Source organism: Mastigoproctus giganteus, chromosome 11 (genome assembly GCF_048544385.1).
Source record: "Mastigoproctus giganteus isolate SK-2022 chromosome 11, ASM4854438v1, whole genome shotgun sequence".
Classification (NCBI taxonomy): Eukaryota; Metazoa; Arthropoda; class Arachnida; order Uropygi; family Thelyphonidae; genus Mastigoproctus; species Mastigoproctus giganteus.
In genome coordinates, this window is record NC_143585.1 from 116,124,551 (window position 1) to 116,138,811 (window position 14,261).

Below are 14,261 nucleotides of genomic sequence, written 5' to 3' on the forward strand. Positions count from 1 at the left end.
CATCTACACATTTATCACCTTTAAAAGTCAATGCCTTGTTTGGCAAACATTTAAAAAATAGACGTGTTTCATCAACATTGAATATGTCTTTGGGCTCATAGTCCTCCACAATTTTTTTTAGAACTGTTTCTTTCCAATGAGTACAGTCTTCTACAATTACAACCCCACTTTCACCAGAAATAACTTTTTCGAATCATGACACTTTTTAAATTTGTCCAGCCAACCAGAACTGGCTTGGAATGTTTTATGCCCCAGAAAAGATGAATTCTCCATAGTCTTTTCTTTTATTAATGATATCGGCATGTTTTGATTTCGAATCAACTTCGCCCACTTAAAAACGGCTTTATCTGCATCTTGATACAGACATATTTTTGCACTCTTCCAACTGGGTCCCGTTTCCTCAAACAGTTTGAGAATCAAAACATGGTTTTTCAGACTGGTTGATACACTGCTGGCAGGGATAGCATATTTTAAAGCAATTTCTTTTTTTTTTTTAATGCCCCAATCTACACTATTAAGCACTTCCTTTTTTTTCTCACTGCACTCAGGGACTTCCTCTTAGACATTGTACGGTTACTTGCACAGCAGCTAAAACAAAACTGATATATGGACCTCTTGCACATACCATGTAAACAGAGACGGGTGTAAATTTAGTGGATCTATTTCTGCAAAACAAATGAGTTTCTGGGATGAAGGAAAATCACTCTCTCCTAATTATCTAATAGGGTGCTTATAATAGAAAACAGGTTGACCAGAGCCAATGTACGAGTTGGGAATATGCCTTAATCTTTGCCAGTGACTGTGGACACATAGATAGCAGTTGACCAGTGCAACTTCTTGGTACATTAAAGGCTTTATGGGCAACAGTAAATTGTGGAATGCTCTTAAGAATTAAACCCTTTAGCTATTAAAAGCTAAAGTTATTAATTCTTAATCCATTTAGCTCTTAATTCTTGATTTCTACAGCGCCAGCTCTGTTGCCTAAAGGCCAGAGGTGCCAACAATGTGCACCCAGGTCTCTCGAAATCAGTTCATTATATGGAAATTTTCTTTGTTATACGAAAACTGTTTTCAATGTAATGACCAAGGAGAAATCAGAAAAGTTCGCCACATAGAAAAATTCACTATATGGAAGTTCGTTAAAGAGAGGTCCGACTGTACTTACCTAAATACAAAAAAAAAAATCTGAAAGCAAATCTCAAAAAAAAAAAAGTGGATACTTTTTATGTACAAATTTCAGTAATTTTTAACAAGAGCAAGCATTTAAAGTAGAGTATAGGAGAGAGAGCATTGTGCTTCTCCTGTTGCAGAATAACCTGTTCCTTTGTTCACATACAAGGAGATTCTCAGATATTATTCAAAATATCTTAACATTTTTTCCCTCCCAGTAATGAAATAAACTGTCATCACTGTTCATTGACTGACAGAAACAGTTTTGCACTTTTACTTGTGGTAAAATTGAAAATTATTTTGTAAACTTCATTCCTATGGTAATATTTCTAATCTCATTGATTGAAACTATAAGATAGCACTTGCATAGTGTCCAGATATGGAGACCACTCCTAAAAGAAGACTGAGCATCTTGAAAGAGTGCAAAGATGGGCAGTCTTACTTGGTGAGATCTGTAAAGGGGCACCCATATAAGGAAAGGTTTTGAATATGTGAGCAATGGTGTTTAGCGACCAGGCATCTTAGAATGGTCTGGGGATCTTGATTGAATTCTATAAGGCTCTGAGAGAAGATAGTAAAATGAATGAATGAAGGCAATTTTTTTACTGTTATTAAGTGATTAGAGAACCAGAGCTCATAAATTCAAATTATAGAGAAAGAGATTCAAACTGTATTGGAGGAAGTTTTTTTTTTTTAGCTAGTGAGTTGTGAAAGTTTTTTTTAGCTAGTAAGCTAGTGCAAACACTGAAACAGGGGAAGCTATCAGCTTCCCCTGTTTCAGTGTTTTTTTTTTTTTTTTTATTAATATTTATTTTTTTTTGTAGATTTTTTTTTAATTTCTGTTATTAATTTTTATTTTAATTTTTTGTAGATTTTTTTTTTTTTTTTTAATTTCTGTTATTAATTTTTATTATTTTTATCCAGTGTAGCAAAAGCTGATAGCTAATACTATTCAGTAGAATAGCATTGATATGTTTTCTGACCAGTATTGTAATTTAACATTGATAACATTGGACCACCCACTGGTATTTGTCATGAGAATATGGTTCTTGTTTTGTTTTCAAAAAATAAAAATAAGGTTAAATTATTTTTTGTTGAGTTAGATTTCAGCATGCTTTGCATTATGAAATGTACAGTACTTATCCATTTCATCATAACTGCTAAGTTAAAAGAGTGATTAATAGCTGACTATTAATTTGGTATTTGAAGTGGAAAAGATATATGTACATTTATTAATTTGTTTTCCCACAGTCTGAATTCAAAGGTAATTGCATTTTCTCTATGACAAATCCAGTTTCAGACAATGTCACAAATTAGACTACGAATATTTACCTTTTTTTTCTTTATTTTATGCATAAAATAATTGATTTTTCTTCATCACTTGATTTAATAACTATAAAACCTTTAAAATGTTCTATCATCATATAAAATGATAATTTATATAACATTTTATAAATGTATAAATGAATTATATTACAGGACAGAAAGTCATCTTGTTTCTTGTTACCTCATGGCATTCCACTACACAGACCTAACTTTTATAAAAGTTGCGATTCACCAGAAAACAAGCATAAGGTAAATATCTAGGGGTTGGGGGGGGGGATTTTATTTACCTTTTAGTTAAATTTCCTCTTGTTCCCTTTGTGGAATAGAACTTGAAAATTATAAACTAGCTAATTCTATTTGGCCTTTAAAAAAATTATGAAAAGGAGATAGATTTTCTTGTCCTCTCTTGTGTTTTTCTGCCTCATGGGGGTTCCAACTGCCTAATAAAGTAATCTTTATGCTCACTTCACAAGAAAAATTAAATGATGAGACACTATTATGGCAGCCTGTTATGAGAGTTACTGGTCCTTCATCAGACAGCAAGTGGGCTCTAGTGAGAATTCAATCACAAAACATTGAATTGTAATCTAGTCACACTTCTCAGTGTGCATTTGTTTTTATTTGCTATATCAACTGATCTTTTAATTATATATAAGATTGGTATTGCTAAAGGCAAAGGATCTTGCAAGCCAGGCTTTAACTGGATCAGCCATAAAAAATACCTTCTGTGTCTACTGTAACCCATATACTCTTCCTGCTGCTGGAAGGTATTTATCTATCTGTCCTTAAGATTTGGCCATGCTGCAGTTTTGACCACTCAGTTTAGCACTTGTCAGTCATGATATAAACGTCTTGAGTTCAGTATGTTTTTCTCCATTAGTTTGCATTCGTGCCCCTTGATTTATTTTTTTTTTTAGTGCTCAATCTTTAATGTGAGACTTTGTGGTAATTGTGCACTATGATATGTAGTTCTTTGAGTAGTGCAGGCAGGAAGCCAGGACAGCCCTTGAGGTTTTGTCAATGATGTACAGAAATTTTGCTAGCAGTGATAAGGAGGTGATTATCCCATTGAACAAGGTCAGGCCACATCTTACTGCATACACATCTGGAGGTTGCATTATAGCCACAGCAGCTTATATGCCATTAAACCCTCATAACGCGCACACATCTGGAGGCCTAATTTTAGGAAGGATATAGTTGCTTGAGGTGTACAGAGAAGGGCAACAAGATTGGTGAGGGGAATGACGGGGATCCTCTTACCAAGAAAGGCTAATTGTTCTTAACTTAAGCTAAAAGGCATAAGTTCTGCAAATTGCAGTGGCTGGAGACTAGACACCTGCAATGTGATCTGATTGAGATGTATAAGTCCTTGAATGGGTTGAGCATGCTGAATTGTGATGTAATTCTTCTGCTTGCACGGATTATGAACCTTAGGGGGCATAAATTCAAATTGAGGAAAGACAGTTGTAGAATAGATATACAGAAATTTGCCTTTAGCCAGCGGCTGGTTAATTACTGGAACAAACTTCCTTCTGTCGTTGTGGAAGTTGATAGCTTAAATAAATTCAAGGAAGAATTGGACAAACTATTAGAAAAATGGTTGTGTGAAATTGTGGGTTTTTTTTTTTTTTTTTTTGGCTGATGCTACGTAAGCTGCTTGCTTTCTTGCATCACATGCCTCTATTACTACTACTACTACTACTCTTTATACTGCCATGACCTGATAGTAAATAAATACCCTGTAATCCAGGAGAAAATCACAAGTTTTCTTTCTTCCTAAACTCTCTAACGGCAGGAAGAAATTCTTTTGTCACCTTTCCTAAATCCGAAGCCTTCCAATCAACTTGACATTTACTTTTAAGTGGAACCAAATCACTTCTCCGATGTAATGGAAACACTTAAATCTAGTTATACATCTTCTTGGGAAACAGGAAGTGCTTTTTTTCAAATGATACTTCAAGTAATAAAACTGAACTTTTATACTGTATAGGCCTTTTTCCAGTCAGTATCTGCAAGGCCACTGTTGAAGTGGTCCTGCAGGCCCTTGACATCATTAAGAGGGCTGCATACTGAACCTGTTGCAGCTCTTTAATTAAAACATACTTGATGACCCTGTAACCCCAAGTGCCAGAACCATACTTGAGGATAAAAAGGAATACACAATTAAAGTACAATTTTAAGGAGTTACCCTTCAAACTCCACTCCTGCTTTGTTACCTGTCTTAATCTTAAAGGATTTACATTTTTCCTTAACATGCTTTGTGTAAAAAATAAAGCTCAAGGTATCATCTAGTATTATTCCCAAATACTTAGTCATCGAGTTATATTTAATTGATTGACCTTTATACTTAATCAAGGGAGGATGACCTCTAGGTAACTTACCTTTAAGCAACATCTGTGAAGTCTTACATGTTGTGACTTGAAGACTGTCTGTTTTTGTACAGAAAGGACAAGGTATTCAAAGTACGTTTTGCAGGCAGTCTCCAGGGTTTCATCTGTAAGGCATATGCCAAAGCTGGTGGTGTATCGTGTGTGGTTCTGTTGAATGTTGAGTGCCAGCACTGGCAAATTGTGACATTACAGGCAGGGGATATCTGGTCCCCCTGCCACGAGGAGGCACTCCAGGGAATGTACATAGCACTGTTATTAGAGCTTTCGGGGATTAACTGAAAACCCCGAGAGTACTTTTGAAAACTGAAACAAATGGGTGCTCTTACCAAGAAGGGCTTCAGTTCTGCATATTGCAGCATCTGTTGACTAGGCACCTGCAAGGTGATCTGATTGACATGTTTAAGGCTTTGATTGGTTTTGAACAAGCTCAGTGCTGATGGGATTGTTCCTTTTGCTCAGATTGCGCACTTGAGGGGGGCATAAATTCAAATCGAGGAAAGACAGTTGCAGAATAGATATGCAGAAAATTGCCTTGAGCCAGTGAGTGCTTGGTTGCTGGAACAAACTTCAATCTGTCATCGTGGAAGTTGATAGTTTAAATAAATTCAAATAAGAACTAGACGAACTTTTGGAGGGAATGTATAGGTAATGCTAAAGCATCTCTTCTCACCATCCTACTGAATAGCTCCTAATTTCTCACTTTATATCCGTCTCAGATCAATAAATTACAACACTCCATACTAGATCTTACCGATCTTTTCCTTAAACCAATTCCTATTCTTCTTCCAATCTCAGAAGCTTTTTTTCAATCCAGTGCTATTCTGATTATTATTTCTCTGCCGCTCTTTTCTTATTCTGTCATTAGACTTCCCAAAGTACCTGTACTTGCTGACCATTCTCCCTTCTCCTATTTCAGTACTTACCTCTTTCTGTTCCCACTCTCACAACCTTTGTCTTTTCAATATTTCTCCTCATTGCAGACTTACTACTATTTCCTCTTAGTCTATTAAGTGCTTTGTAGATATTTTCACAACCTCTGTTCGTCATATTTTTTTTTTAACTTCATTGATCATTTATAAGCTTATTGCTTTGAAGATATATAGCATACTCTTATACATGTTTTATAAATCCTTTTTTATGCATACAATTATATCACAAAGAACTTATTTTTTCAAATGTGTTACTTTTATCGAGGGTAATAAAGCAACTTCATCACTTCACTAGTCTGTAATTGGAAATTGTAACTTACTTAGACTAAAATATGTGAGATGCCACCCAGAATTTATAAGAATGTATTCAAAGACAAAAATTTATGGCCGGGTGCATCCGCAGCCTGGTGGGCAGGAGCAGCAGTGCATAGCACATGCTTCTTGATTAGACCGGGGTTCAAGCCCGTGACCACCAAATATGGAGGATGCAGAAAGGTCAGGGAATGACCACTGCATATCCCCGGAGCAATATGGCCTTAGTTGCTAATGCTCCTAAAAACCAAATAACAAACAAACAAACAAAAATTTATTTAATTTACCTAATTTGGCATCAAAGAATTCTGATGCAATTGTGAAGAATTCTTTGGAAAACAGCACATCAGTTTCCTTGGGGATTGGTACACTGATCTTATAATTCTGTCATTACTGGAAGCACTCTGAAATGCCTCTTTTCTGTTACTGTTAAGTATCCCCCATGATTGTTTTAAATTTTTAAGTCATCTTGAAATCATTTTCCTTTAAAGATCTATTTAGTCTTTTGAAAAAAGTAACTGGAAACAAGGTTCAAAAAGTAAGGAGTGGATTGAGAGGAGTGACCATAGGCATTTAGTCCTTGGTCAACAACTGTTGGCAGGCAGATGTGATTCTTTATCAGAAACACCACCATAGGATCCATGCATTTGATATCTTTGGCAAAGTCTGTTCCTAGCATATTGTGCTGTTTTTGAAACTTTTACTCATCTTGAAACAAAACTTAATAAAACTTTTTATTCTTTTCGATTGCCTCTTGTCACAAAGTTGCAGAATAGCCAGTGTGTTGTAGATGCCTTCCCTAAACAGCTTCATACAATATGTAACCAGCACAACTTAGAAATGACAAGAGTGAGGTAAATTATTGAAAAATATACTCTGTGATCCTGCAAACTCTATCTGCCCCCCCTTCCCCCCAAAAAACAGATATCTGGAAAAATTTATGATGTTATTGGTAGCATAATTATTACCTAATCATTCTCATAATATTAGGTAGGTTTTTGTGCATGTGTGTTTGGTTAAAAAAATGAATAATAAATGAATTTATCTCTACTTTCTCAGTCTTCATATGGTATTGGCTAGCATTATATTGTTTGCTGTATCTTAGATAAATAAAGGGCAGTAAAATAAATAAAAGAATACAAATAAACAAATGTTTTATTTCATTTTAAAATGAAAATCAATGTGTTACTGTTTAATTAGAAAGATGTGTTATGGAAATGAAATTTGTGTCTTTTGTGATAAGCCAGTTGTTTCCTACTTTATTATTTTCGTCTGACTTACAGAGATCCTCTTTTTCTACTTCATTTTCCTCCCAGGATCTACAAAAATTTAAGGTTCGCAGTAGTTTGTTTTCTGACGAGGATACTAAGGATGATGGCTTCTTGGATGTTTTTGATAAAATAGTGAGTGTTGCGTTAATTAATTCATTCATTTATTGAAATGATTTAACTTTTATTACTGCTTTTTTTATAGTAATGTGAAGTATATCAAAAGATACTTAACTGTACTTTTGTTATAAATAATCTGTTCATAAAGTTCAAGTGTCTTATCTGCTAGAAATATTCTGTTCTTTAAAATCGCAGTACTTTCTCATGAATGCCTTCTAACTTTATATGTATATTGGCAAACATGCACTCACAGAATTAATGTAACATGTTTTATAGCTTCATCAAAGCGAATAAGATTTTCAGTGAATAGGACATTCCTCTTTTAAAAATTTAGGAAGTTTTTGTAGTGTTTTATTTCTGATCATTTAGTTGGGTTTGTTTTGTTTTCCTATTAGACAGATAGTTCAAAGTTACACTGAAATTAAAATTTGTACCTCAGCTTTGGACTGTTATTGGCAGTGTATTTGTCTGAAATAGCAGGTAAGCATTTCCTTGAAAGTTAAGTGAAATTATAAAAATAGCAATGATTCAATGTTGAACTGGACTTTTTTTTTTTTTAAACAGAAAATGTGTGCTACTCAGCGTCGAACTGCACTGCATCACAAAATTCTGTTTAAAAAAAAGAGAGAAACTAGCTGAAATTCTCTGCAAGTGGGTGATAATGTGGTGGAACTAATCGTATACAAGTGTATGATTCATGCAACAATTTATTTTATGTTATTTTTTGTTAGTGCAGCATCAGCAAAAGCCTTGTGGTTCCTTTGCATCCAATGATTGGTAAGGAGCTGTTAATGGTAAATGACCACTGTGTCCTAAAGTGGAAGACAACAAATAAGATTTCAGGATGGTGAGAAGCCAGGTTTAATTTAACAATAGGGTTTGTTGTGAACTATGACTATGGAGGTTTTTGGTCTCTGTCAGTTTTAATCTGATAAAGGAGAGGGAGATTGGCTAGTGAAATTGGAGTACTTTTGAGGTATTCGTTATTGAAAGCAGAAGTGCATTCATTTCATTTAGGAAGCACTACGCAAGAAGAATTCTATTATGGTAATCCATAACTTAATTAAAGGGATTTAGCAAGTGTGATAGGGCAGTTACAAAGTAAGGTGAGACTCAGAATTGTATAATAATTAAAGTTGAACAGATGAGTTTAAGCAGGTGAACTATAAGTATGAGAAATATAGACAAAACTATGGACAGGGAGTTTTATTTATGTATAATGCAAAGAGAAGGAGGAGTCCTTCCACATTTGAGACATCACATTCATCATGATATCCAGTTGAGCTAGCATTGTAAGATATAAATAGCATTGGTATTACTGTCGAATCTCTTTATAGCTACCCTCTTTTTAATGCCCAAATGCATTTTATAACATATGTGGTTGATCATCCCTAACAATTTCTCCTTAATGTAATGCTATTTTACATTCAGTATAACGACATTGAAAATAAAAAAAATTGTCTATAACGACCATAAATTTCTTCCACTTAATCTGAATGCTTCAAATATATATTGAAGTAATTGATGAGCTTGAAGGATGACTGTGAGAAATCACTTGTTAAGATTTCCCACGCTCTTTTCTGGCAGAGCAGTAATGAAATGAACATCGGCGAGAAGTTAATTTCATTAGTTAGAGTGTATGTGTATTGGTATGGCTCCAAAAAAGTGGATTACTTTTTTTGGAGCCATACCAATAAACATATCGCAGGTAAAACTCAGATTTTGCAACCTGTAGATAATGCTGTGCATTCTAGGAATTACATCACCAAACAGTTTGGCATTCCTAAGGGTACTCTGTTTACTATTTTGAAAGTTTACAGAAATCTACTGCACTGTTTAGGATTCAAGCACGAAAGGCGAAGTATCCAGATCTTGAAAAGTTACTTTTTGAATGGCTAGTGATGATGTGTGCAAAAAATGTTCCCGTGGATGGTAATATTTTAAAAGCTAAGGCTGAATTGTCTGAGCATTGAATGGATATTGAAGATTTTAAAAGTTCAGATGGATGGTCTGAACTTTCAAAAAAGTGTGTGGCAAAAGTGCAGCCATGGACATTGACGCTACAAAAGAATAAAAGGAAAATCATTTAAAAAATGTTTTGCTGACATACAACCACAATGACATCTTCAATTCTGATTAAATTTAACTCTGTTAAATTGCTACCAGATAAAACACATTTGAAGCGAGAAATATGACAGAAAAAAGGCCAAACAATGGATTACCATTCTCCTAGCAGCAAACATTTCTGGCACAGAAAAGCTTCCTCATTTAATCATTGGGAAAGCCCAGAAGCCTTGATGCTTTAAAGGTCTGAAGACATTACCAATTATGTATCAAGCAAACCAAAAGGCATGAATGATGTGCCTTTTTGGAAAGGAGGTGATTGTCCCTCTGTATAAGGCAATGGTCAGGCCATGCCTTGAGTACTGTGTACAGGTCTGGAGGCCTCATTTTAGGAAGGATGTAGATTTGCTTGAGCGTGTACAGAGAAGGGCAACAAGATTGGTGAGGAGAATGAAGGGATCCTCTTACCAAGAGAGGCTTAAGTTCTGCAAATTGCAATGGCTGGAGACTAGGCACCGGCACTGTGATCTGATTGAGGTGTATAAGGCCTTGAATGGATTGAGCACTCTGAATTCTCATGGGATTCTTCCACTTGTTTAGATTACGAACCTAAGGGGGCATCAATTCAAATTAAGGAAAAATTCAAATTCAAATTACAGATGTAGAATAGATGTGCGGAAATATACCTTTATTCAGCAGGTGGTTAATTGCTGGAACAAACTTCCATCTGTCATCGCGGAAGTTGATAGGTTAAATAAATTTAAGGAGGAACTGGACATTTAGAGGGAATGGTTGTGTGGATTTTTTTTTTTTTTTTTTTTGACTGATGCTGCATAAGCTCATACACTGCTTTCTTGCATCACATGCCACTATTACATCTTCACAAATATATAAAGAATGGATCAGAGACTTAGATGGCAAGATGAGTGAGAAGGATAGAAAAATTTTGCTGTTTGTGGATAACTGCACCCCTCATTGTCAAGTAAACGATGTATGTGCAATCACTGTCAAGTAAAAAGTAAAAAAAGTAAAGTGCAGCCATTATCAACCCACTGCAGGATGGAAGCCTCCTCGGCAATTCATGCTGAGGGAAATGGACCATAATCTGCCACGCTGGTCCAGTGCGGGTTGGCAGATCGACCGTATTCAGCAGTCAGGGGCTTGAACCCCGGTCTACTCAAAGAGCGTGTGCTACTGCACTCCCGCTCCTGCCCACTCAAGTACCTACCACTAAATATGACATCAGTTCTTCAGCTACACGATCAAGGTGTAATCCAGTTTTTTAAGAAAATCTACCAAAGAATGCTATTAAGCAAAATTGTGCTATGTCTTGAAAGCAAAATTCAATGGGAAACAATTGTCCTGCAGGCAATATATTTGTGTTTCAACATGGGATAAAGTTGATGAAAAAGTGATGACCGACCACTTCAAACATGCTGGATTTATTGCCTTGAATGATACTTACTATGTTTGAAGTTTCGCATGCTTCTTCCTCTATTAATTGCAAAAAACTGTTTGAAAATGGATGCGGGTACTGAATGTTTCTGTTTTAGCACAATGAAGAGGAACTCATTGCAGACATAATGGAAAAAGATGAAGAACCTACTGTGGTGGAACAAGACGTTGCGGTGAAAGATGCTCATCAAGGATTAACTTGTACATTGATTTTTTTTTTTTTCAAGTGCAGCCTAACTGTGAAAGTGAAATAACTGCTATTGCGCACCTTCGTAACATTGTTTTTTAAACATGATCTACATTGAAGCAGCTTGTTTTTACAGATTGTTTTAAAATACGGAACAATTCTCTTGTTGGGTCTTGATAGGTATATAACCTATGTAGCGAAATTTACAATTTATTTGTAATCTTACTGCACTTTACAATCAATGCAAAATTTAACATCCTAATTTTTTTGTTTAATACTGTAGTACATATTATAATTAAGATTATACTATATTGTATTAGTAGAATTACATTAAATGTTCTAGCTTTTACTTGTTTTATTGCTGATTTTATGAACGATCAATATAACATCCTGATATAATGACTGTTTTTCTCATTCTCATGGAGGGGGGGGGGATCTATATATAGAGTAGGTGAAAAGTAGCTTTGCATGTTTGGCTCATTATAACTTTTTATTATGGTTACATTGAAGGAACACTGTATATAGGAGAAACACCTAGTTTACAGTTTGTAATTATAATGTAAAGGAAACAGAGCATATATATATAACAAATGTAACAAAGCGAATAATAACTATGATACAAGATAAGAACTCTTGTGAGAGCTCATCGGTCTTTTTCATAATATCAATATCACTAACAAAGTGAGTATTTTAACAACTGAAAGTTTAGCTAAGCATAAAGATTCAGCACAGTGCAAACTTTTTTTTTTTGCAATGCAAATTAGTGTCCTAAAATTACTTATCTAATTCTTCATAATACAGTATTATCATATAAGCTTTGTCTGCTTGAAGATTTTGTTTTGTGAATAAGGTATATTAGAACCAAAGTTTGTTGCTTTGTGGAAGCCAGAGTTTGTTTCTGTTGGTTTAAAAGGGAACTGTTTTAAACCAACAGATTTATGATCATCTCCATCCTTTTATTAATTAATGGCAGCTATGGTTTTACTGGAGGCATCACAAAAGGTGAAAAATGGCATATCAATCCTGGGATGAATTATGATGAGTTCCAAGGAGACTCTCTCTCCTTCATTTATTTGTAGGAAAAGTCATGCTCCTTATTCCAAGCACTTATTAGTGTTTTTGGTAGGTTGGTGATAGGAAATATAATTTCTGAATAGTTAGGTATATATCTGTTCTAGAAATTTACCATACCATGGAAGTTTAAGATTCCTTGGAGGTAGACACCTCTTAATTGCCTGTACATTCTGATCCATTGGAAGTATTCCACCTTGAGTGATGCAGTGCCCCACATAGGGAACTTTGGTAAGAAAAATTTGCATTTACTACCTTTTATCCTAGGATTTATTCTTGCCAAGCGGAAGACTTCCTTCAAGATCTGTTCATATTGCTCACAAATGTAGAGTAGATGAGAAAGTCATGGAAGCAGTGTGGTACCCTCTCCCAGTAAGTTTCATTTCATGAAGAAATGGAAATTTTTTAAATTCCTTGTGTCATGTGGAACAACTGGTACTTTTTTTTTCATCGTAGATTTCTTTGTAGCAAGCAAGCATATTCATTCATTCACTGTCAGAATCCATCTTCAACCTTGCCATTGCCAATGCAATTTCACAAAATGCCACTGCCGTCTCTCTCTCTTATGATGAAGCATCTCGGCTCCTCATTTGGTTCGTCTTGAGCTTCATCAGCATTTTCTTCTTTTACTATAATTGCCTGTAAGTCAATAAGTTCTTCGTTAGATAATTACTTCTCTTCTCTTCTTCCTCTATTAACTTCTCCACGTCTTTGGCAGCAACCTTTACATTCTTATCTGTAACCTCCTCATATGATTTGTCTTTTTCAAATCCTTCGAAGCCTTTTACGTGCTGCTGTGGGCATATTTTCTTCCATTCACAATTTAAACAGCTTTTATTAATTTATGCACAGGCCTCATTAATGTTTAAGGTGGTAAATATTGTAAGATTTCCAAGTCACTAAACGTAATTTTTTTCTCATCTACTGCAGACATTGCCTGAGAAAATGTTGTGCATAAATAGTATGCTTTTAAATTCGAAATAACACCCTGATCCATAGGTTGGATGAGTGAAGTCATGTTTGGCAATAGAAATATGACTCTCGTGTTCAAATTAAAATCATCTAGATGCGTAGGATGTCCAGGAGCATTATCTAATAGAAGCAAAATCTTGAAAGGAATTTCGTTATCTTTACAATATTTTTCAACCTCAGGAATGAAGCAGCATTTAAACCAATCCTCAAAGAGAGATATTGTTATCCATGCTCTCTGGTTTGATCGGAAATGCACAGGTAGGGTGACTTTATTGATGCTCTTAAATGCACAAGGATTTCCAGAATGGTACACAAGGTGTGGTTTTAATCTGTAATATCCTGCTGCATTGGCCCCAAGCAAGAGCGTGGCCCTATCTTTTGACGCCTTGAAACCTGGCAATGTACGTCCAATCTGGCATTTTTTTTTTTTTTTTTTTTTTTTCCCAATACAGAGCAGTCTCATCAGTGTAAAAAATTTGCTGCATTGAATAGCCGCCTTCATCAATAATTTTTTCCAACACATCATAAAATTTCTCTGCAGCTGCAGAATTGGTACTAGTGACTTCACCGCATACTTTAACATTGTGGAAGCCAGGACGATGCTTGAACCTATTAAACCACCCATTGCTTGCCATGAACTTGGGTTGAGGTTCACCGTACTTATCCTTAATATCTTTATAAATACTTGTTGCTTTTGCTTGAATGGTCATTAGACTCAGGGAAATTCAATAATATGGATGGGAAATCAGATTCAGAAGCACTCGCTTCTGAATCTGATTTTCCATCCATATTATTAACGGCTGTTCTATCTTCGATATAGGACCTGAATGCTGTTTTGTGATCACTGTTTATCTTAAGTGCGTTGATCCTTTAACATGTTCTTTTATACGCACATTGTCCCTTAAAATAGTATTCACTGTTGAAGCAGCAAGACCTAATTTCCTTGCAATACATGACAAACTTTGTCCTGCTTCGTACTTCTTAATCATTTTCATCT

General features: G+C 35.2%; 1 protein-coding gene across 2 annotated transcripts in view; it reads left to right on the top strand.

Annotated features, from left to right (window-relative positions):
- The window catches only part of LOC150078368 (M-phase inducer phosphatase-like), a 311,872-nt gene that overhangs the window by 174,341 nt on the left and 123,270 nt on the right, over positions 1-14,261 (top strand). The window contains exons 7-8 of one of the 2 annotated variants that reach the window (XM_090385423.1): positions 2,650-2,745; positions 7,444-7,530. In XM_090385423.1, coding sequence (XP_090241549.1) covers positions 2,650-2,745; positions 7,444-7,530 — 183 coding nt within the window. The remainder of the gene's footprint in view (positions 1-2,649; positions 2,746-7,443; positions 7,531-14,261) is intronic. The other variant, XM_090385424.1, reaches the window with a different exon arrangement.